General features: G+C 33.4%; 1 protein-coding gene, 3 non-coding genes and 1 pseudogene across 4 annotated transcripts; 2 read left to right on the top strand and 3 right to left on the bottom strand.

Moving 5' to 3' along the window:
* Nucleotides 1-6,261: 6,261 nt before the first annotated feature.
* On the top strand, nucleotides 6,262-19,961 carry LOC132053358 (transcription factor bHLH162-like). The gene is made up of 4 exons (XM_059445344.1): nucleotides 6,262-6,506; nucleotides 18,012-18,112; nucleotides 18,711-19,064; nucleotides 19,606-19,961. Exons 1-4 carry the CDS (start codon nucleotides 6,470-6,472, stop codon nucleotides 19,819-19,821), a joined length of 708 nt encoding a protein of 235 aa, XP_059301327.1. The 5' UTR covers nucleotides 6,262-6,469; the 3' UTR covers nucleotides 19,822-19,961.
* LOC132053359 (uncharacterized) lies at nucleotides 8,002-9,542 on the top strand (annotated as a pseudogene).
* A 3,447-nt stretch (nucleotides 19,962-23,408) lies between the features above and the next one.
* On the bottom strand, nucleotides 23,409-23,494 carry LOC132055057 (small nucleolar RNA snoR116). Its single transcript, XR_009414520.1, has one exon. It is a non-coding gene; the product is annotated as a small nucleolar RNA snoR116 (small nucleolar RNA).
* A 320-nt stretch (nucleotides 23,495-23,814) lies between these two features.
* LOC132055043 (small nucleolar RNA snoR31/Z110/Z27) lies at nucleotides 23,815-23,912 on the bottom strand. The gene has a single exon (XR_009414506.1). It is a non-coding gene; the product is annotated as a small nucleolar RNA snoR31/Z110/Z27 (small nucleolar RNA).
* An 86-nt stretch (nucleotides 23,913-23,998) lies between these two features.
* On the bottom strand, nucleotides 23,999-24,096 carry LOC132055044 (small nucleolar RNA R32/R81/Z41). The gene has a single exon (XR_009414507.1). It is a non-coding gene; the product is annotated as a small nucleolar RNA R32/R81/Z41 (small nucleolar RNA).
* Nucleotides 24,097-26,148: the final 2,052 nt, after the last annotated feature.

The following is a 26,148-nucleotide window of genomic DNA, read 5'->3' as shown; positions in this document are numbered from 1 at the left end:
AAAACAAAAATCTGACACGTTTAGGGTCTTTTTTATTGAAAACTTCGGCTCCTCCATTATTGTTCCTTTATTGTCTCCTTCCCAAATTAAAAAAGAAAAAGATGTCTCCTTCCAAAAAGAAGAATAAAAAAGACAAAAGAAAGAGATGCATCATTTGATAAAACAAAAATCGGACACTTGTACGGTCATTTGCACGTTGCCCTATTTTTGTTATGGTCTTTAATTTTTACCGCTCAAGGAGAATAACTTGGCATAAGCTATGTCCCGTGACATTAAAAAAATTTATGTCCTGCTAGATATGATTCATTTTTTTTGCACGGATTGCCTTCAAAGTGCTGGTCTTTAATTTTTGCCCCTCAAATTGTTGGTCTATAATGTTTTTCCTTAGCTTAAAAAAGTGGCCGAAAATATCCCAAGCAACTGGGTTCGAACCCACGCTCAGTAAAAAAAAAAAAAAAAAAAATTCGCAAGGCAAGGTTTTGCGAAAATTCTGCCTTATAAAGCAGAATGTGCCTTGCGAAATTTTGCAAGGTGGATTTTTTCTTTTTTTTACTTGACTGGAATTCTACATAAGTTAGTTGAATAGGCTTAGTTTTGCTATGAAATTCTGGCTTGCGATTTTTTTTTTTTTTATTGAGCCGGTGTTCGTATTCAGAACCTCGAAATATTTTAGACGAATGGAAAAAATTCAAGACCAGCAATTTGAGGGGTAAAAATTAAAGAACACCACCGAATAAGGACAATCGTGCAAATTACCGATATAAATTCGAATTTGAAAGGCATAAATTAAAGACTAGCCCAATTGAAAGGCAAAAACTAAAACCAGCCCACTCTACTGCTTACAAAATAATTGCCAAAGTATTAGTTGCTACTTGCTAGAATGAAGGAGGTTCTACCTATGATTATATCTCCAAATCAGTCTACCTTCGTAGGTAATAGGCAAATTACTGATAATGTTGTGTTAGCTCATGAATTTATGCATTTGCTAAAAAAAAAAAAAAAAAAATTAAGAAGAAGAAGAAGAGGAAGAGAGAAATTCATGGCTATGAAGCTTGATATGTCTAAAGCTTATGATAGAATAGAATTGATTTTTTTTTTAAGGAAATGCTCTTAAAAATGGGTTTTGACCAAATTTGTTGGTCGCGTAATGGAATGTGTCACCTCTACAACCTATAGATTTAATATAAATGGCGAAATTGTAGGGTGGGTTAAACCAACTAGGGGTTTAAATCAAGGTGATCCATTGTCACCTTTTTTATTTTGATTTATGCTGAATGTCTTTCGACACTCCTTAAAAAGGCTGAGAATCGGGGTCAAATCCGAGGGTTAATATTACATCTCGTAGTTTTGTACGTTGAGATTCGTCGTATGTTAGTTGTCCTAGCCTTGGACATCAGGACTATCTTTGAGGGGATACGATAGTAAACATGTCTATCTTATGCATACAAAGGTTTAAGTTCATGTTTCGTAAGTATTGGAAGGATTCGAGGCTAAACGAGTCAAAGGAAACAAGTTTGTCAGAAAGTACATTTTGACGGCTCATTTGACAGACCATGAACCATTTGATGGCCCGTAAAGTGGTGGCTCCTCCACCATCAAATGGTTATGGTAGGGTCTTTTTGGGTGGTCCATTTGACGGACTTGACAGCCGCAGAACCATTTGACGATCCGTCAAAGTGATCGTCAAATTGAGGCGGTGGAAATGTTTTGAGTTGTTTAAATTGATCCAAGCTCGTTCCTCTTTCATTTCTCACCACTCTTAGACCCTAGATACCCTTATAAACTCTCCCTAATTAATCCTAAGTAAACCCAAGGTAATTCAAAGGTTAAGAGTGCAAGTAAGGTGTTGGAAGCTTCGGATTGTGTATCGGATTCAACTATTGCTTCTTGTGGTGGATTTGGAAGGTACTTCATGGTGAAGTAAACTCTGTGTTGAGGTGTTCTTGAGTGATTAAGGTAAGCTACCATCTAATCTTCATGTTTCATAGTATTTTTTAGCCTTTAAACGACTTGATTGAAGGATTAAAGTATGAAAGGAGGTTCAAATATGAGTTAGAGACTATATTGAGTTTATGGATTGTTTTGATCATGTTGTTGTTGTGTTATTGAGATAATTTCCTTGTAATTGGATAATAGTTGATGTTTTTATCACGTTGTTATGGTTTCTCTATATGGTTAAGGAAGAAGTGTATAAAGTGTCGTATACGAAGCGTAGATTGGATTGTTTGATGTATATCTTGGAATACTTGTGAAGTGAGTATAAGGGACTTATATGAGTTTCCTATTGTTGTTGGTTGCTGAATATGTTATGGATGTTGAAAAAAAAAAGGGAAAATGCTACCCGTTTCACTTTGGAATCGAGTTATCATTTGATATACATGATATACTAGCGTCATCTAAGTTGTATATGTATCCCTTTGTTATAGGACCGGCATGCTATTTGGGAAAAGCTCTTGGTTGGGTTGCTTGACGACTTGAGGTATGTTAAGGCTAACTCTTCTTTCTCTTGGCATGTCCTAAATGTTATGAGATGTAGACGAACGTTATTTTAAAGGACGATACTTTTAGTAATCAAGGATATTCGTATTATTCATTTCCTTCCAATGTTGTTCAAGCATGATATAAGTCAGATTTCAAGTCTTATTGAGATTCATGATATTGATCTTGGTTTCTCATGATGAAATCGGAGGCACAACGACCTTACGTCACTCCGAAGGAAGTTCTAAAGATTCCAAAGAGGTCATCCAACCCCGATGTACTTTCGTAAGAGTAAGATAGTATTGATAGGTATTTATATAGTACATATTGATAGTATTGATAGGTATTTATATAGTACATATTCAAGCTTGGCTATTGTACCTCACGTAATACCAGATGATACTCGGTTGGGCAAATATGCGTCTTAAGTAACCACCGGATGGGCAGACACGTATTCACCACCGAGCGACGGCCGGATGGGCAGTTATGCATTCACTGCCTAGCTACAGTCGGTCGAGCAGTTATGTCATATGCATTCACCACCGGGGTACAACCGGATAGGCATACAAGTATTCACCATCGAGCTACAGCCAGCTGGGCAGTTATGCAGCTGCGGCCGAGTGAGCGGTTACCACTAATCAGTGGGCAGTCAGTGTCAGAATGATAAGGTAGCCAGTATAGTAGCATAGAAGATAGATATACCTACAAAATTGTAGTAATATATATGTTATGGCTCTCAGCGGTAAGTCAGAGGTTACAGGTTGATTCTTATCCCTCTTATTTACAGTATGCTATTGTCATATTACATTTCCGCCTTAGATACTCAGTACACTCTTCGTACTGACACCCCTTCACCTGGGGGCGCTCTGTCTCATACCACGCAGGTGTAGATAGATGAGGTGAGGACCCTCCACTGTAGGCTGCCTCCAGATATCAACTTTTGGTTAGTGAGCTCCACGTCTTCTTGGAGTATTTCCGAGTCAGGGTTTTGTATATGTACTTTTGTATTATGGGTATGTCGGGGACCCTATCCCTACTTATATACTATGTCGATGTTCTTAGAGGCTTCGCAGACAGTATCATGTATACAGTTTCAATTATGTCATATCGGTGTGTTATGTCGGCCTTGTCGGCCCTTGTATATACATCTTTTATGGATTTTTCTGCCTATAAAGATGATGTTGTACTTCTAGGTTGGCCACTCTAGCCTCATTTGTCTTTCAAGACATAGATGATATGAGTCACAGTTTGGTTCGCTCGGGCTTAGTAAGGTGCCGGGTGCCAATCACGCCTCACCTAGGTCGTGGTGTGACAGTTAAGGTTAAATAGAAATGGACCTAGTGTTTCACATCTACTTTTGCTGATGATTCCTTAATTTTCCGTTCGGTCGATAGGTAGAGTGCTAAGACTGTTGTTGACATATTAAGTATATATGCTAAATGATCAAGTCAATTGATTAATGTAGAGAAATATGCTATTTATTTTAGCGAAAACATTTTGCAGGCTGAGAAGGAAAATATTTATGCTATATTAGGGCACAACCAAGAAAATCAAATGGGTATGTAACTTGGCTTACCGGCAGTGATAGGAAGGTCTAAAAAGAAAATGTTAGATTTTACTAAGGATGGGGTGCAAGCAAAAATTAAAGGATGGAAAGGAACTTTTGTAAATCCAGCTGGAAAAGGTACCGAGGTACCTACATATGCTTATCTTGTTTTCAACTTCCTAAGGGCTTATGTAAGGAAATAACTTTCATACTTTCAAACTTCTGCTGGTGTCATGGTGAGGGGAAAAAAAGATTTATTTTGAGAGGTGGGAGAAACTTTGTGAACCTAAAGCTCAAAGGGGGATAGGCTTTAGAGATATTAAGGCGTTTAATAAAACTATGTTGGCAAAGATGGCTTGGAGAATTTTCCTTAATCCAGATTTACTTTTGCCACGAATTCTGAAGAGCAAGTATTTTCCAAATGTTTCTTTCTTAAATGCTACGATAGCTTCTTCGGCATCTTGGATTTGGAAAACTATAGTTTGGGGGCCGAATTGTTAGAAAAAGAGTTACGATGGATAGTTGCGACGGATTAGGAAGTTTACATTTGGAAAGACCTCTGGATTCCTAATGCCACTGGCTTTAAACCTCGTAGAACTATTGCTTTTGATAATGTGGATTTAAAAGTGCGTGATCTTATTAATGTAGATTCCCTGACTTGGAATATGAATGATTTGAATAGACTCTTTTGTTTGGATGATGCAAATGCTATTTTGACTATTCCTCTATCTACTACAAGTTCTAGGGATAAATTAATTTGGCATTACACTAAATCAGGCGTTTGTGAGATTAGATCGGGTTATCGCCTTACAACAAATTCAAGCAAGCAAGGAAACACTAGTGGTAATATTGCACGATCCAGTAGTCAATGCTTTTTCTAAAGCTTTTTGGGATTTTCTGTGGGCAATGAATATTAAAAATAAACATAAATATTTTTTAAGAAGGTGCGTGCTTAATACTTCACTAGTTAACAATATTATTAGAAAGTGAATGCATCATGTGATTAGTGTTTGTAAGAGATTGGATTAAAAGATGAAACTATGGAACACATGCTTTTTAAGTGTCCTGATTCTCAAATAATTTGGAAATTGAGCCCTATTAATTGGAATGATCTTGTTAACATTATCGATTTTTCTTTGTGGTGGAATGATAAGATTACTATGGCAAAAAAAAAAAATGTTCTAATTCTGCTAGTGTTCTGAGTTTGACGGTCATAATAATGTGACATAAATGGAAGTCTAGGAATAGCTAGTGTTTTAATAATGAATTAACTGATCCTCCATACATAGTGGCAAAAATTTTATTTGAGTATAATAAGTTTCTTGAAATAACGCATGCTGACTCCTCAAATGGCAATTTAAAAGAGAATTATGAATGTCAACTAACAGTGCCCAAAGATGGGATTTGTTTATTTGTTGATGCACGGTTACAACTTAGTTCGAATAAGGCTAGCATTGGTGTGGTTGCTCTAGATAGCAAGGGTGTTTTGCTTCATGCCCGTGGATCCCCGATACAGTTCGTCGGGAAGTCTATGATTGCTGAAGCATTTGCAATTAAAAATGTTGTGGAACAAGCGGTACAACATGGATGGAGAAAAATTTATGTCTTCTCCAATGCGAAAGGTGTTGTGGATATTTTGAAGAAAAATTTGATGGTTACTTGGAACGTGGATGTAGCTTGTAAAGATATTTGAAACATGTCTTTATGTCTCGTTCGTGTTGTGTTTTTCCATATTCCTAGAAGGTGTAATGTGGTTGCTCATAACTTAGCTAAGTTTGCAATTTCTTTGTTGCATCTTAGCTAAGTTTGCAATTTCTTTGTTGCACGAATTTTCTTGGGACGAAATATTTTCAAGTTGGATTGTAAATGATGATGTACCTTCCTTTGGACTAATCATGTCCTTGGTGAATTAATAGATGAAAATTTCTGTTGAAAAATTTCTTCTAACATAGAATCTATGACGTTTTGGTACATTGAATTTAACTCATAAACCAATCAGATATTATTGATCCTTTCACATTGTCGAAATTATTTTTAAACTTTATGTATTATTGATATAAAAATATATTTATATAATTATGTCGTTATAGATAATTATAAGTAATATTTAAATATATACTTTAAGCAATTAACCTGATATTATAAAGCAAAAAAAATTCTAAATTATCATAAGTAATATAAATTCTTATTTTATTGACTGGAGAATGAGAAATGACAATTACATGACGTACTAATAAGTAACGTCACTGGCTCTTTTTGTATTCATCTTCTTGTTGACCCCAATAGAAAATAGTGGCCTTGTGGAGTCTATAAAAGGAGTTTATAATAAATTATTGAATTGTGGGAACTAAAGTAGTTCTTGATTATTTGCAATATTCTTTTCATTCATTGAGATAGGGCTGACAATAAAGTTACAAAGAAACCCTTGAAGAAAAGTTTCTAAAAATGGAAGGTTGCCGGAGGTCTAGTTCAGCTCCGGCACGTCCAGAAATGGAAAGGAAGTATGTGGAGAAGATAGAAGGAATCATAGGAAGAATCTATATAATCATCTTAATTCCTTGCTTACTTCTCATGCCTCTAAGGTAAGTTTCCCCCCCCCCCCCCCCCTTTTCTCCAATTATTTAATTCCATTTCTCGTCCATGTTTCATATTAAAATATTAGGTTCAGTTAAATATGTGAGTGTCAGCTATGTCCACCACTATTTTAAAGTTCATAACCGATATTATAAATTCATGATAATTAGTTTCTCTCCTCACTCCGCCACATAACTCTTTCTAAAATAGTGCCCGATCGCTAGTTGAGAAATCACGAAAATTTCAATTACACTAAATTTTGAACCTATATTAAAAGTATAATGAGGTCTGTACATCAAAAACATAAAGATTGAACCCACTATAATTCGTGATCCGTCTTTGATTGAATGTGATCACTCTTATGTCATCATCCAACTCTTATGAGTGAGATCATCCTCTTCTTTCTTTTTTTGATAACGGTCCAGACATACTAGCTTGGGCGGACCTCGACTAACATTACGGGTTACATGTTATCTCCTATCAGCACAAATATCGAATATACCTATATCCACTAAATCTTGAATAGATGACTGGAAAGAAATCACTAGTAGTCTAATCACATGCAATAGCATCTTAATTAATGCATCATTTGTATTGAATGTTGCAGGAAACAATGGCATTGCCTGATCAAATAGATGCTGCAGAGAAGTACATAAAAAGCTTAGAAATGAAATTAGAGAAGAACAAGGTGTACTTGGAACTCTATGCTGCATATGTCTCATGAAACTAAGGTCAGTATACGTGAATTATTGGGGTGTGTTTGGTATAATAGAAAATATTTTCCGAAAATGTTCTCCTAAAAATAATCAAATCATTAATATTTTCCATGTTTCACCAAAAGGGAAAATTGAGTCCTTCCACTTTTGAAGAAAATTACTTTTATTTTCTTTTTTTTAACTCATTGCTTTAACCAAAAACTAACATTATTATTAGTCTATAACACTCAATATTTCATCCAGACAATCTGGTTGGCTAATATTATTATCAATCTTAATTAAAAAAAAAAAATAGAAAAAATATTTTCCCCTCAACCAAACACCGGCAGACAATTTTCCCAAACATATGTCATTTTCAAGAAATAAATTTTGGAATTTGACTTTCGTCATATCACATCCCATGTGTAAAATTAAGGATTCGGTACTAAATAACCTCAAAAAATGGATATGACCAAGCAATTCTTTTGCATAATGAGTAAAAAAGCATCACAATTTGTTTTTTGTTTTTTTTTTGTGTGTAGATCAACAGGAGTTCAATAGTGGAATATAATTCTAAAAGTATAATGTATAATGAGTTCCATATTACAGACATAAAAATTGAACCCACTATAATTCATGATCCACCTCTGGTTTGGATCACTCTTACTTCGTCATCCAACTCTTATGAGTGAGATCATCCTCTTCTTTCTTTTTTGATAACTATGGTGTCTGGACGTACTAGCTTGTGGTGACATCGACTAATTTGATATGTTACATGTTACCTCTCACCAGCACAAATACTGAATATAACTCTATCAACCAAATCTTGAATAGCTGGTTGGAAAGAAATTACTAGTGTTTTGGCATCCTCTCCTTCTAATCACATGCAATAGCAACTTACTACATCATTTGTATTGAATGTTGCAGGAAACAATGGCATTGCCTGATCAAATAGATGCTGCAGAGAAGTGCATAAAAAGCTTAGAAATGAAATTAGAGAAGAACAATATGTACTTGGAAGAATTAAAGATGAGTAGTAGTAGACAAAGGCCCAAATCATTCAACTGAACTAATGAGCCCAACCCAATTACCAAGTCAACCCCTCAGATCCAGGTCCATGAAATGGGCCCAAACATTGTTGTGGTTTTAATAACCAGCCTTGACAATTTATCCACTTTTTATAACATCATTCGGTTATTCCACGAGGAAGGTGTTGAAGTTGTGTATGCCAACTTTTCACTCAATGGGAACTCTATGCTGCAGATTGCTCATGAAACTAAGGTCAGTATACATGAATTATTGGGGTGTGTTTGGTATAATCGAAAATATTTTCTGCAAAATGTTCTCCGAAAAATAAGTTAGATCACCAGATAATATTTTCCAGAAAAAACATGTTTCATCAAAAGGGAAAATTGAGTCCTTCCACTTTTGGACGAAAATTACTTTTCTTTACAATTCTCAACTAATTTTAACTCATTTGCTTTAAGCAAAAACTAACACTATTATTAGTTTTTAATACTCAATATTTCATCCAGACAATCTGGTTGGCTAACATTATTACCATTCTTAGTAAATGTTTTTTTTTTTTTTTGAAAAATATTTTCCGCCCTTCAACCAAACATTGGAAGATATTTTTCCCAAACATATGTCATTTTCGAGAAATAATGTAGAAATTTGATTTTCGTCATATCACATTCCAAGTGTAAAATTAAGAATTCGGTACTAAAGATCAAAAATGGATATGAATAAGCAATTCTTTTTCATAATGAGTAAAAAAAGCATGACAATTTGTTACTTTTTTTGTTTTTGTGTGTAGATCAATAGGATATCAACAGTGAAAGCTAAAATTACAACTCTAAGTGATAAGCTTGAGGAGTTGATTTATGTATCATCTCATGGCAATGATATGGAATCCCAATTACATTTATGGGACTATATACTTGAGTCTGAACTGTTAGGATTTGATAATGTAGAGCTATTACCAATACCAAGTCAAAATCCAAACTTTTATAGTTATATGCAGAATGTTTAAGAAATTCCAAGCTCCTTGTAACGCTGAAGTAGCTTTTCTTATTCAAGCAGTGGCAGTGGCATAGTCAGAAGTTTCGTTAAGAGTGTTCAAACTTTGTAAAGTAAATAAAATTTTCATCAGATTATTGGGTGCACTGAATTTTTTGAATCAATCGATGTAATATTTTTTAGCTAAATCGTAAAAACACTTATAATAGATCTAGCTTCTCTTATTCAACGATTCAATACGGAAAAAATTCATCTCCTAAGTTTAGTATCTTAATTTTCTTAGTTCTCTTAAGTTTAGTATCTTAATTTTCTTAGCTCTCTTTCAACTGTAGCTTTGTCTCCTCTGAAAGGCTTTTTTGGGGCTCAGGTGGAGGCCTTGGTTTGTGAGGCTTATGCCTCAAGCTAGGGGTGTCAATGATTTTTCAAAAATCGATTGAACCGACCGAACCATGCCTTACCGAATTGATTTTTAGATTATTTTTTTTTTAATAAAACCGAAGGTTTCAATATAAATTTATAACCCTACCGAATAATTAGGGTAGTTTTCTATTTCATAAAAAATATCAAAAAATTACTGAACCGACCGAATAAATATACATGTAGAAAATATATTTTATGTATCAAAATTTATAATACATAGCATTAAATATTTTATCCTGAGACCTTGCCTTGGGATGAATTTAAATGGAGAGGGTTATAATGAAAACTTAAACCTACCCTACCCTATTGAAATAAAATACATATAGTTTAGAACATTAATACACAACAATATCATCAACTACTCCAGAAAAAGGAAAGATTTGTTTTCTTCTCCTCTTCTTTTTATTCACACTATATTTTTTTTTTCTTTCTAAATTATTGAAGTTCTTATTCCAATTAGTAATGGTAGCATCTACATATAACTTCATATTGCAAATTCTGAAAGTCTATCATTATAGACGATCTCATTCGTATTATCTATTCTATGGAATTCGAATATAAGGAAATTAATTTATGTAGTTTTAGTTTTCAGTAATTTTTTTTAATTAAAATATTCCTTAAACACCAATCAATATGTCGAATATGCCGTTGCATTTGTGAGATTCATCAATAATGTTAGTGTATTTTCAGTTTGTTTCTTCCATCACTTTATAATTCTTAACTTCTAATTTCTTTTGTATTATATTAGTTGATTTTTTTGAAAAATAATCCGGAACAAAGTGGGGGTGGCATCGATGGAGGACAAGATGCGGGAAGTGCAACTGAGGTGGTTCGGACATGTGAAGAGGATATGCCCAAATGCCTAGTAAGGAAGTGTGAGAGGTTGGCTATGGACGGTTTCAAGAGAGATAGAGATAGACTGAAGAAGTACTGGGGAAAGGTGATTAGATAGGACTTGGCGCAGTCCCAGCTTACCGAGGACATGACCTTAGATAGGCGGTTTTGGAGGGCACAAATTAGAATAGAAGGTTAGCAGGTAGTTGAGTATTGTTCTACTTATCCTTCCATGCTAGTAGTCGTAGTATTACTCTTGTAGTTTCTTGCTCGTCAATTTCTGTTACTATTTGTTATTTCTTGTACTTTGACTATTATATTACTCTGTTTTCATAGTTTGTTCGTTATTCCTATTATATTACTCTGTTTTCATAGTTTGTTCGTTATTCCTTTTTCGTCTTGCTTTGAATTGCTTGTTCCTATGCCAAGGATCTACGGAAAACAAATTCTCTATCATGGTAGAGGTAAGGTCTGCGTACACTCTACTTTCCCTAGACCTCACTTTGTGAGATTTCTCTGGGTATGTTGCTGTTGTTGTTGATTTTTCGAAAAATACCGAAAATTAACTGAATCATACCGATACCAAAGAAAAACCAATATGATTGCGGCAGTTACAAAAAGTTTAATTTTAGTTATATATTGTAGAGTAAACGAAAAATTAGCATGGTGTATTTTTTGCGAAAAATTGGTCGAACCGAACCATTGACACCCTTATCTCAAGCGTCCAATCATGTTCTTTAAGTGTACTTAAAGTTCATCATTCAAGGCTTGCTTAACAAATCCTTATTATTGAATTTTTTGTATGTGTGGTGTGAATAGAATGTAGGGAAATGAAAATATTTGAATAGATTAATTCTTCGAAGGAACTTTGCTCCACATTCGAAGAGGAACACATATTTGTTAGGTTTGATACAAAACCAGCTGCACTCTAGTTTAAAGAGTTGAAAAGATGATGTGCCCTCACTCCGTCGTCAGCGCGCGACTTGGTTTCGGCCTCGATCAAATGATCTGATTGATTGACCAATAAATATTGTAATATTAATATTTTCCTGCCCGTTTTTCTGACTAATTCAATTCTCCCCTCCATTTTATTTTTCATTTTATTTCTTTCGTAAATAATCACTAGAGTCGTTTTTCATAAACAACGACCGAAAAGGTTGCAACTCTTGTGTTGCACCTCTTCGTTTGATTCAACCTGTTGGCTATAAATATTTAATCATTTCCTCATATTTTTCTTCCGAAAACCTCTGTATTTTCTCCTTTTTCTACAATAGTATTAACTGCAATTTGCTTCCAGCATTTGAGTGCAATGATCACTAGTATTTAAAGTGTTGCTACACCAATGAAGGTTAATCCAATTTATCTAAGTTCCTTGAGAACACATTATTGTTCTTCTCCTTTTCTATTTTTGTTTAGCGTCTTTGAATTTTTTCAAATGCAGAGAGATAACAATTATGTGGCAAATTTCTTAATTAGAATTGTTCATTCACAAAATTTCTTAAAAATAAATATCATCACTTGTTACTGTCTTCATGTCTTAATTCTTTATCTGTCAAAGTTATCGGGCTTTTATTTTTTTCCATTTGAAAGCCCTTTTATTTTTATTCATGGAGTAAAATTTACAAGAAATGTTAGAGACATTTGAATGCATAAGGACACTAGCAATAGTCCTTGTGCCAAAATCTCCATGCCAGTTCGTTCTTGGCAACGTACAGCGCTCAATACACTATTGACAAAGCATACCAGAGACTCTAATTTATTGCCTTTTATAGACTCATCATAAAATATCAGTATCTAATGATAAGACTAAAATATGTAATAAGAATTGGGCAAATTAAATTATTATTTATTCTTTAAATATATTAAGAATTAATGCGTAACTCTATTTCGAATGTGTCACAATTTTTTTATTATCAATTTAGGATGTGACACTATAAACAATAACAAAAGAGTAAGATAATATTTATAAATATAAATAGATAGGCAAAAAATATATAATATTTACTTAAAGCAACACAACACTATTGTATATACTAGTGGGTCCCACATGTGGTATGCCTGAGACTATCCTTAGGCCTAAGGCTCATACCATCCCCACCGCCCTCGCTATCATCTCCATCCTCCTTTTTCCTCTTAATAAGAGGGTGGTCTAAGTCATGATCATCCCTCAGCCTTGCGCCCTTCTGCATAGCATGCTTCTTCTTGGGATCTAGTCCAACTGGCACGCTTAGAATCTCAGGCTGAGCTGGGCTTGGAAACGCAACCTCATCCTCGTCGAGAGTTGCCACCACAGGCGCCGAAGGATGAAGCTGAAAAATATATAAAAATTAGTACCATTTCTTATTTATATTGAATACATTAACGTTTGTTGCATAATCAAACAATATATCGATATGGTGCCTGAGTAGGCTCCTGAAATGGGTCTGGTGCAGAATATGAAGTAGTCTCATGGAGGAGATGCTGTTTGAGGTCCAAATAAAGGTTTAAAAAATTAATTAAATATTCACCTCATATTGAATGAAATTAATTTTAAGTAAACATCTCACCCGTGGCTTGATGCGGCTCATGAGAAGACACCTCTCGCTCGGCAGGCCCATGAGAAAATGCCGAGGGATCGCGCTTGTGGACCCAATTAGCGCCTCGAATTTTAAAATATGAAAAATTATAAAATAATAAGTAACATATATATTTAAAATAAGTACTTTAAATAATCAAATATGTTTTTTAAATACTCACCTTATATTGAATAAAATTAATTTTAATAAAAAACTTACCTGTAGCTCGACAGTCACATGAGAAGACACCTCTGGCTCGGAAGGCTCATGAGAAAACTTCTGAGTGGGTCGCTCTAATGGACCCACTGGCGCCGACTCCTAAAATATAAAAATTACCAAATAATAAGTAACATAAATATTTAAAATAAGTAATTTAAATAATCAAATAAGTATTTAAATAGTAAACGGGATTAAAAAGTCATCGAAGTCAAGAATTCTGGATCCGTCTAAATTCCTCACTGGCCGCTCATCATCTAATGATGCGCGAAACGCCACCCAATCAATGTCATCACGCTCATCCATGTACGCATTCGAGCTCGGCTGAGATGAAGACCCAGCTATCTCAGTAAGTAAGCGTGCCGGCGTAAACGTAGGTGAATGTCCAACCGAGCTGCTACTGCCTGGAACGGTTGCAGATGGACTAGAATGGGAACGGCCTCTGGAATGGGAGCGGCCTCATCTACCAAATGGTGTCCTCCACCACCAGATCCTCTAACAACGCATCCCGTCTGAGCACCGCGTCTCTCTGTGCACCGCGTCCTACGCGCACCACGTCCTCCTTATCGCGCCGCCTGATACTCACTCTCTGGAAAAAGATCATCCATGCGCCTAAACTCTCCTGCCTGGCGGATACCGTCCTCGGATATCTATACCATCTCTGCCACAAGCCCCACAACCCCGGGGTAAGACATATGCTCTAACCCCAATATGTGTAATCATTGTACGGCCACCAGCTGCATTTGTGTTCAGCAGTAAAAAATAGTTATTTTTAAAACATAACAATTAATACAATTAAATTAATCTAAATACGATAAACTTACCAACGGCTCGATCATCCCTCTGGCTGCTGGTAGTGTCGGAGCTCATGACGAACGTCGGGAGGTATATTTTGTGTATGCCTAAACTTTCGTAAGACGCGCTCGAGCATGTGGTCCTCAACAGTGTCTAGGTGTATCAATGGACACCGCGACCTTCACACAGCCTGACCTGCCCTGCAAAAGGCCAATAACCCATAAAAAATAGCAGCGTACGGCGTCTATATAAATACCTGCATAAAAATACAGATACAAATTAGTGATCACCAAGTAGAAAAGACGTTTCATTAAATTAATAATGTAAAGTTATTAAATTAATAATGTAAAGTTAAATAAGTTTGCCGCATCGTCCGTCATCTGATCTAGCTAGTCCCGAAATGGAAGAATATTGCGGTGCATATCCACATCCCGCTCAAAACCTACCATCCACCTCTCACGTAGGGCATGTCACCCGAGGGGTGATGCCTAGGTATGGGCTGAAAAGGCTGCATCCTCTACCACTCCCATAACTGAAAGCGATATCAGAAAATACGATTTTTTAGTAGTCGTTTCAAGAGGTTTGTTTACATTAAAAGAACGCACACTAAAAATAGTAACTGGAGAAGAGCAAAAAATTCACACACATCTTTAATACGGCCAATTGACGCTCGGCATAGGCATCGAGAGAGCACGCCAAAACAAAGATCGCCTTGCCTATAGTCTCCCTGCCGATCAAGATGCTCCAAGCCAAATATCGTAAGTTCATAGGCACTCGATGTGTTCGGGAACAAAATGCCCTCGAATATAATAAGCAGATACAAACGGGCGTGATGATCAACAATGTCATGTTGAGTATCGTCCTCAATAGGAGGCTCTGCCAGCAAATAAGTGAAGAGTGCACTAATCTTCACCGGACTCTGTCCCGATATATTGGCCGCAGCACCAGGCATGAAGTGGGTGAGCCTAGTCAACTCCATCACCCATGTCCTACCAAGAGGAGGCTTGTACTGATTGTATAATGGCTCTCCATCTACCCGCAATCCAAACCGGACCTCCGCATCCTGAAGTGTAATCGTGGTCTCACCAGTGTGAAGATAGAAGGTATGTGTCTCAGGACTCAACCACTCAGCCATGGCCTTAATGAGCCCCCAATCATGTTGTACCAGACCAACGGACACACAACGATATATACCGCCCCAAAACAATATATCTAAAATGCTGGAAGGGGGAGGGTGCGCTCGCGTAAAAGAGCCTACGCTATCTGCGGCCTATGGGGGACGAGCCTAGTCGTTATCCCTAGCACACGTCCATAATAACTCTGACCTATGACTGTCTTGCAAAGAAAGTACTGATCTATCATTTGGCCTTGGGTGAACATTCGGATCCACGAAAGAGTCAGGTCTATAGAAACTAAATTATTCATTTTTCTTGAAATTAAAGAGAAATTATGTCAATTAATTAATCATTTATAGGGAATACGTGAATTATGTTATATTATATTTTGTGAATAATTATATCTAATTACAATTGTTCTCCTATCTACAATTAAAGAAATAATAAACTAATTTATTTAATGATTAACATGGGATAAACAAATAAGTAACATGGGATAAATAAAGTTTCACAATTAAATAAAGTAACATTTCCATAATTAAAATAATAGGAGATTACTATATTTTTCATAATTTAACAATTCATAATCAATTAACAAAATAATAATTCATAAACAATTAACAAATTATCAATTCATAATCAATAATTAACAACTAATTAATTAATAATGGCATATTTTGTAAATAATAGTAGATTACTATATTAAACAATTAAAAAATTAACAATTCATAAACAATTAACAAATTAACAATTCATAAACAATTAACAAATAATAAATTAACCAAAAAAAAAAAAAACGAGCAAAACGCTACGCAGCAAGAAGATCAACACTCAAAAAAATCGAAATTCATGACTATTAAACGTTAAACATGCTTAGGATATAATGTATTTAACAAAATAATAAAAAAGTTCATAGTAGAATACCTTGATCGAAGTTTGTTGTAGGGTTGTTTTAATCGAATTGTACGCCGCTTTTTTCTAAACTTCGAGCTTAGAATCTTGCTCCTTGACTTGAATATACCGAAAATCTCAACTTTTCCCGATGAAAATTAATAGAAAATGACGTTTTTTGAAGTGGCGTCCACCTTAAAAAGGCCTCTAATAGTGTTTTTGAATTTATTTTTTTTATGGTGGAGGGGACCAGTGCTAGAACCCGTTGGGGTTTATGTCGGCCTTTAGCGCGATTTACCATCGCCTTCACTAAAGAGAGGCAATATCCTTTGCGCGATAAAATGCGTTAAAGGTACTTTTGCCTTTTTTTTGGGGGATATTTTGATTCAATGTGTCTTTTATTTGGCCATTTTGGTTCCGATTCGTACAACATGGATGGGGAAAAATTTGTGTCTTCTCCGATGGAATGGTGTTGTGGATATTTTGAAGAAAAATGTGACGGCTACTTGGGACGTGGATCTAACTTATAAAGATATTTGAAACATGGCTTTTTGTCTCGATCGTGTTGTGTTTTTCCATATTCCTAGAAGGAAAGGTGATTGCCCGCCCAAAATTTTATGAGTTGGGGCTCGAGATAATTTCACATTGAAGTCGATTTTAGCTCAATCCAACATAACCCATTTTAAAGTGATCTCCAACTTAGCTCAAAACTAGCCCAATTCTAATTCGTTTTTTAAGATTTACTTAAATTTGGGTTTATTGCTTGAGTTTACTCTATTTTTTTATGTATACACTTTTCTTGTATATGTATCTTATAAGTTTGTAGTGTGCTTAATATGAAGGAAATAGTTTTCACGAAAAATGTTTTTGCTCAAAAATATTACCATGAAAAATGTTTTCCTAAATATTTTTTGAAAAATGTATTTTTCGCCGAAAATGTATTTCTAGAAAATGTTTTTCCGTAAAATAGACCCTTAAAAAAAAATTGGGTCAAGTTAGGCGGATCATAACCCAACCCATTTCAAATGCAAGTAATTTTTGGCCATATTGAATTCAATCCATTTATCACCTCAAATTTCATTTTAATTGGCCATTCCACCTCAACCACGTTTAGACACCACTACTAAAGGTGTAATGTGGTTGCTCATAATTTAGCTAAGTTTGCAATTTCTTTGTTGCAAGAACTTTCTTGGGACGAATATTTTCAAGTTGGATCATAAATGGTGATGTACGTTCCTTTGGACATGATTATGTCCTTGTTGAAAAATTTCTTCTAAGTTGTAACATAGAATAAATGAAGCATCCTAGTAAGTACTCAAACAAACCCACGTGTTTCAACGGTTCCTCCCAAGTCAAATGATGTTGGTTGGTAGTTGGTACATTGAATTTAACTCATGACCGACCAGATATTATTGATTCTTTCACATTGTCGCAATTATTTTTAAACTTTATGTATTATTGAATTAATATATATTTATATTATTATGTCGTTATAGATAATTATAAGTAATATTTAAATATATACTTTAAGCAATTAACTAATATTGTAATGCAAAAAAAAAAAATTCTAAATTATCATAAGTAATATAAATTCTTAGTTTATTGACTGGAGAATGAGAAGTGACAATTACATGACGTACTCATAAGTAACGTCACGGACTCTTTTTTTTATTCATGTTCTTGTTGAACCTTGTGGAGTCTATAAAAGGAGTTTATAATAAATTATTGAATTGTGGGAACTAAAGTAGTTCTTGACTATTTGCAATATTCCTTTCATTTCTTGAAATAGGGCAGAAAATAAAGTTACAAAGAAACACTTGCAGAAAAGTTTCTAAAATCGAAGGTTACCGGAGGTCTAGTTCAGCTTCTGCAGGTCCAAAAATGGAAAGGAAGTATGTGGAGAAGAATAGAAGGAATCATATGAAGAATCTCTGTAATCATCTTAATTCCTTGCTTCCTTCTCATGCCTCTAAGGTTTGTGCCTTTTTTCATGATTTGAAGTCTATTTCTTGTTCATGTTTTCGTATTAAATATTAGATTCAGTTAAACCCGCAAGTGTAAGCTATTTCCGCCACTATTTTAAAATTCATAACCGCTACTATAAATCCAATCTCTCTCTCCTCACTTCGCCACCTAACTCCCTCTGAATTAGTGGCTAATCGCTAGTTGAAAAATCACGAAAATTTCAATAACACTAAATTTTGAACTTATAATTATAAAAGTATAATGTATAATGAGTTCCATATTACAGACATAAAAATTGAACCCACTATAATTCATGATCCACCTCTGGTTTGGATCACTCTTACGTCATCATCCAACTCTTATGAGTGAGATCATCCTCTTCTTTCTTTTTTGATAACTATGGTGTACGGACGTCTTTAAGCTTGTGGTGACGTGACTAATTTGATATGTTACGTACGTTACCTCTCACCAGCACAAATACTGACTATAACTCTATCAACCAAATCTTGAATAGTTGGTTGGAAAGAAATTACTAGTGTTTTGGTATCCTCTCCTTCTAATCACATGCAATAGCATCTTAATACATCATTTGTATTGAATGTTGCAGGAAACAATGGCATTGCCTGATCAAATAGATGCTGCAGAGAAGTACATAAAAAGCTTAGAAATGAAATTAGAGAAGAACAAGGTGTACTTGGAAGAATTAAAGATGAGTAGTAGTAGAAAAAGGCCCAAATCATTCAACTCAACTAATGAGCCCAACCCAAGCACCAAGTCAACCCCTCAGATCCAAGTCCATGAAATGGGCCCAAACATGGTCGTGGTTTTAATAACTAACCTTGACAATTTAGCCACTTTTTATAACATCATTCGGTTATTTCACGAGGAAGGTGTGGAAGTTGTGTATGCCAACTTTTCAGTCAATGGGAACTCTATGCTGCAGATTTCTCATGAAAATAAGGTCAGTATACATAATTATTGGAATGTGTTTGGTATAATCGAAAAATATTTTAGTAAAATGTTCTCCAAAAATAAGTCGATCACCGATAATATTTTCCAGAAAAAACATGTTTCACCAAAAGGGAAAATTGAGTCCTTCCACTTTTGGACGAAAATTACTTTTCTTTACAATTCTCAACTAATTTTAACTCATTGCTTTAACCAAAAACTAACATTATTATTAGTCTTTAATACTCAATATTTCATCCAGACAATATGGTTGGCTAATATTATTATCAATCTTAGTAATATTTTTTTTTCGGAAAAAATATTTTCCCCTCTTCAACCAAACACCGGAAGACATTTTTCCCAGACATATGTCATTTTCGAGAAATAAATATTGGAATTTGACTTTCGTCATATCACATCCCAAGTGTAAAATTAAGGATTCGGTATTAAAGATAACCTCAAAAAAATGGATATGAACAGGCAATTCTTTTGCATAATGAGTAAAAAAAAAAAAAGGCATGACAATTTGCTACTTTTTTTGTTTTTGTGTGTAGATCAACAGGAGTTCAACAGTGGAATCTAAAACTACAACTCTGAGTGATAAGCTTAAGGAGTTGATTTATGGATCATCTCATGGCAATGATATGGAATCCCAATTACATTTATGGGACTATATATTTGAGTCTAAACTGTTAGGATTTGATGATGTAGAGTTATTACCAATACCAAGTCAAAATCCAAACTTTTATAGTTATATGCAGAATATTTAAGAAATTCCAAGTTCCTCGTAAAGTTGAAGTAGCTTCTCTTATTCAAGCAGTGGCAGTGGCGGAGCCAGAAATTTCGTTAAGGGTATTCAAACTTTGTAAAGTAAATAAAATTATCATTAGATTATTGGGTGCACCGAAAATTTTGAATCAATCGATGTAATACTTTTTAGCTAAATCGTAAAAACACTTATAATTGATCTAGCTTCTTTTATTCAACTATTCAAGACGGAAAAAAATTCAGCTCCTAAGTTTAGTATCTTGATTTTCTTAGCTCTCTTTCAGCTGTAGCTTTGTTTGTTAGAAAGGCTTTTAAAGGGGCTTAGGTATAGGCCTTGGTTTCGTGAGACGCTTATGCCTCAAGCTATGGGTGTCAATGGTTTTTCAAAAATCGATTGAACTGACCGAATCATACTATTTCGAACCGATTTTTAGGTTCTTTTTAATAAAACCGAAGGTTTCAATATAAATTTATAATTGTATCGAATAATTAGGGTGGTTTTCCTTTTTTATAAAAAATATGGAAAAATTACCAAACCGACCAAATAAATATACATGAAGAAAATATATTTTATGTATCAAAATTTATAATATATAGCATTAAATATTTTATCCTTAGACCTTGCCTTGGGAAGAATTTAAATGGAGAGGGTTATAATGGAAAATTAAACCTACTCTACCCTATTGAAATAAAATGCATAAGGTTTAGAACATTAATAAACAACAATATCATCAACTACTAAAAAAAATTTCTCCTCCTCTTCTTTTTATTCACACTATAATTTTTTCTAAATTTTTTAAGTTTCTTATTCCAATTAGTAATGGTAGCATCTACATATAACTCTTGCAAATTCTTGAACTAAAAATTTAATAGAATTACCGTTTCCCATTGTACTAGAACTTATAAGGGAATTAATTTATGTACTTTTAGTTTTCAATAATTTTTTAATAAAAATATTCCTTAAACACCAATTAGTTTGTCTTGATACAATCATTGGCTTGATGCCTAGCTAGTATTTATTTTATAGTGTAGTGTGTTTTCTTATAAGTTATACGAATATGTCGTCATATTTGTGAGATTCATCAATAATGTTAGTGTATTTTCAGTTTGTTTCTTCCATTACTTTATAATTCTTAACTTCTACTTTCTTTTGTATTGTATTAGTTGATTTTTCGAAAAATATCGAAAAATTAAGGGAACCGTATGGCCGAAAAAACACCGATATGATTGAGGCGGTTATAAAAAAGTTTAATTTTGGTTATATATATTAGAGTAACCAAAAAATTGGTACGGTATATTTTTTTGCGAAAAACCGGTCGAATCGAACCATTGACACCCCTAACTCAAGCGTCCAGTCATGTTCTTTAAGCATACTTAAAGTTCAGCATTGCTTAAGAATTCCTCATTGTCGGATTTTTTGTATGTGTTGTGAATAGAATGAGAATTAATTTTAACTCTTAAAAGAATCGTTCTTATAAAGTTGCAAGATAAATCCAAAGTAATCACACACACAAAGTGTAAAAAAGAGAAACTCTCAATAATAATAATATTTGTCTCTAATTTCTTCGAAATAGGGGTTTAATCTCTATTAATATCATAATTAGTTTTAATCCGCTAAATTTGAATATTAAGATCAATTGGATTCTTATCACTTAATCTTAAAATTTGGAGATTGTATTTTCGCTTCCTCATTATTTTCTTATTTTTATTCAAGTAATTTGATTTTTATCAAGTGGAATATTTGAAAAGATTAATTCTTCAAAGGAACTTTGTTCCACATTGGAAGAGGAACACATATTTTGGGTTTAATATTTTGAATTTTGCTCCTTTTAAAAAAGTTGAAATAGCATTAACTGCATCATCACGTGACTTGGTCTCGGCAAGTCGCATTTGATGCTATGATTGACAGCAAATATTTTAATATTAATATTTTACACCAATTTTTCTAACAATTAACTCTCCCCTCCATTTATCTTTTCATGGATATTTCTTTCGTATAAACCACCTTAAGTTGCGTTGCACCTTTTCATTTGGCTAACTCGTTGGCTATAAATATTTGATCATCTCCTCATTTTTCTTCTGAAAACTTTTGAATTTTCTCCTTTTTCTGCAATAGCATTAACTGCAATTTGCTTCCAGCATTTGAGTGCTATGATCACTAGTATTTAAAGTGTTGCTACACCATGCAGTAATCCAATTTATCTTGGGTGGATATAATTCTTTTAAACCTTAGCATGAGATGATTATGTTCCTTGAGAACACATTATTGTTCTTCTAAATATCACTTGTTATTTTGAATTTTCAAATGCAGTTGTGGCTTTCTTATTTTTCATCCACAAAATTTTTAAAAAATAAATATCACTTGTTATTATCGGGCTTTTATTTTTTTCCATTTGAAAGCCCTTTTATTTTTATTTATGAATAAAATTTACAAGAAATGTTGAGGCATCTGAATGCATAAGGACACTAGCAATAGTCCTTGTGCCAAAATCTCCACCCCAATTCGTTCTTGGCAACGTACAGCGCTGAATACACTATTGACAAAGCATACCAGAGACTCTAATTTATTGCCTTTTGTAGACTCATCATAATATATCATATAATCACTTTGAATGAATATTTTGTAATTAGAGTAAACTGTTCCTTAAGTTGTATCCTTCACAATAAGTTATAAAATTCATCATAAAGGATCTGACGGAAAAAGAATATATCAATCCATTGGGAAAAAAATTTATCCTAGTCAATAGTTTGAATCACCTCATAATTTGTGGAAAATAATTAGCTCGTTATCTTGGTATTCGTGATAGTTTGTTCATTTAGTTTGACCTAGACTTATCTGCGAAAAATAGGCTGCTTGTAGTTTTTGTTAACGCGAAGGTGAATGACCGCCTTATTTTAACACATCCAAATTAATAAAATATATGACCCATGAAACTAATTATTAAGTACTACTTAATGAAATATTTGAAAGCAACTAAATGATAATTTTATTCATGAAGGATGCAAATATTTATAGTTGATAAAATAGTGTTATTGACGAGTGGCGTAAATATAAATTTTAAAGTTGGATGGCGTATTTGAGCCTATATATCGCAGGATAATATAATTACAAACTCATAAACCCCCAATCTGCTTAATTTGAAAGGGTGAATGACTCCCTTATCACATCCACTAACTTGAAACTAATTATTAAATACTACACACTATTTGAAAGCAATTTTAATTTTATTCATGAAGGAGCAAAATTTTTATTGTATTAATAAATGTCCATCTGAATGCACAAGAACACTTATAGTGCTTGTGCCAGCCACCTCATTTTATTCTTGGCAACGTACAGCGCTGTATACACTATTGATAAAGGCGTACCAGAGACTCTAATTTATTGCCTTTTATATACTCATCACACAAAATTAATACATGAAGAAATAGAGTTAAAATCAAAATTTAAAATTAATGAACTCCAAATCTTAGAACAAAGATATTAAATGTTAATAACTTGATTAAATTTTTTAATATAAATATAAGATTTAATTATGTGCACATCATTAGAGAAACAAATCAATCAAAAAGGAACAATCTATGTGGAAATAGGCTCAGAAATTAATGATTGAGAATCAATAAGCTTATGACTAAGCTTTCTTAGTTTGATGGTATAATTTTAAATCATCATTGCCTCAACTATCAAAAATTAATACGTACAAAAATAAAATAATGAGTGTTTCGTAAAATTTTTTAAAATCTAAAAAAAGGACATTGTTTACCTTCAAACCCAAATAAAAATAAAATAATGAGTGAAAATAAATTAACAAATTATATAAGAAAGTTATAAAAAACACATTGTTTAGCCCCTTTCAGTAAATCCTAAAAAAGAACCAAAACCACTCTATAAAAAATAAAAAACCTCCAATTATTGAAACCACAAAACCTAGAAAATTTTGAGATTGTGGGTAAATTGAAAAATAGATAAATTGGTGAGATAAAAATTAAAAAATTTGTCAAGTATCAGAAATAAAAATATCTTTCTCATACACAGCATTTGGCGTACTGTGTCAGAAGGTGTCCTAAGATTATATTGATTTCATCATATACTTGATAATGCACAGTAAAAAAAATTAATAAAATCAAATTTAACAAAATAAATAAAATAAACCATAAAAAAAAGATGAGAAAGAAAATAAAGAATGAATCAGAAAGAACGTAGCGAAATAAGGATATGTTTTTGGATCACTTGAAAAATAATTGATCATCACTCTTCCTTACGTTCATCACTTTCATACTCTATTGAATTTACCGATTTAAAAAAAAATATAAACACACACAAATAGCATCTAGATCGATATAAAAAGAAAAAGAAAATCAACACACAAAACTATTGGATACAACCTTACCCTGCATATCTACAAGAGGCAGATTAAGGGTGTATACAGTAAATCTTATCAGTCATGACAACAAAAGGCAAATCCGTAACTATCACAAACAATAATTTTATCAAAAGAGTCAATACTCTATATAAAGAACAATTGGAATACATATGCGCAGAGCAATTGAGATAAAAATGTGTTCAAGTTAGGTATACTTTACTACAGATTTGACAAATTTATAGAAGGTGGAGAACGTAAAATGGAGCCCTAATCTGATCTAATAAATTAAAGCCCATATCATTTTGACAGTAAGTCCAAGCCCAAATACTAAGCAAGAACTGACCTTTTTGGAGTGGGCTAACCATATCCATTTGCACTTTTGTTCCTCGAGAGAAACAAATTTTTCGCGGGACGTAAAGTTTAAACTTTTATATATTTATATTATGCATCGTCTTTAAATTTATCATGTATACGAGCAACGTATAAATTTGATTTTGAAGAACAAAAAATTAAAAATGCTCGTTTGAAGGCCAAAAAGTAAAGACAGTGCAATTTCTTCCCTTTTTTGGGGGGGCCCAAATAATATTGGAATTATCTCTGTCAGATCGCGATTATTAGTGCATTAGTATTTAGTACTGGGTTTTCGAGATCAGGGGGCAAGTGCAAAAATAGTCATTTTAGGATTCTTATTTAAAGTTAGTCAAAATTTACGAAAATTTTAAATTTAGCCGCTTCAGAATCAAATTCAGACATGTGAGACTGAAGTTGAAAAACTTCAATCATATCTGGTCTAAAGTTGAAATATTCAAAACCTAACTTAAGACCTGTCCCCTAAAAAAAAAAAAATTTAAAAGCATTATTTAGTTATACATTAGAATTTTTCAGATTTCACTTTTTTCATATGAAATACAATGTCCAAATACAACTTTTGACTTTCATGTATCATATTTCAACTTCTAACTTTAATTACTTTTTTTTTTTTTTTTTAAGTTATTACTCAATTCAGCCCAAAGCAATCTATTATATGCCACTTACAACTTGTAATTATATATAACATAATTTTACAAGTATAAATAATACAATGAAATAAAAATTATTATGAAATCCAAATCAACTATAAAATCTTAACTTTCAAACAATAAAAAAAAATAACAATTTCTTAAAATAATATTGCTATCATACTATTCATTTTATCTCTAATTATAATTAAAACGTAACTCCTTCATGAATAAAAATAAATTTACTTTCAAATAGTGAAATAATACAATATGATAATTTTGATACATTTTTCAAAAAAGACCAATGACAAGTAAAAATGTATTTCAAGTTATTATAATTTTAAAAATATAAAGTGATATTCACTCTTCACGATGTTTTCAAATGTGTAGGCATACATACTTGTTATTTGAGTTACATTACTTCTTATTTCTATAGATGAAAAACTATTAGAGTATCATTCATTTGTTAAAAAATTATAAGGGTAAACAATTCTAATTAAAACATTTAACATATAATTTGTGTAAGATTTGAACCGAGCCGAATTGGGCGTTAGGCGTGTTTAGGGCGTACGGTCGGGCGCTTGATGTAATTGTCCATAGTGTTGGAACTAATAAAGAGTGAGCCGCATGAATAGTTTTTGCCGGTGCCCCCCCACCGGACGAGCCCTAGAATTACAGCGACATTTGTTGGAGTTGTTTCCAAAAAGAAGGAGTATTCGAACTACGAATGTGTTTTCAAACTTGTTGGCCTGTTCCCTTGCGCCATGAAGCCTCAATCTAATAAGATTTACAAATAATTAGGGGGGATGACTAACTTTTGAGTTTGTTATCATTTTTTTTAGCCCAAATTGAAGTAATAGGGAAATAACTACACTTTAATGTGGAAATATATTTGAATAAAATATTCATACTTAAAATACAAAAGAAATTATAAAGGTCTAAACCTCGACTGCCCTTTGTTTCTTGCTTT

The sequence above is a fragment of the Lycium ferocissimum genome, chromosome 4 (genome assembly GCF_029784015.1).
Source record: "Lycium ferocissimum isolate CSIRO_LF1 chromosome 4, AGI_CSIRO_Lferr_CH_V1, whole genome shotgun sequence".
NCBI classification, from domain to species: domain Eukaryota; kingdom Viridiplantae; phylum Streptophyta; class Magnoliopsida; order Solanales; family Solanaceae; genus Lycium; species Lycium ferocissimum.
This window is presented reverse-complemented; position numbering and strand designations above follow the sequence as displayed.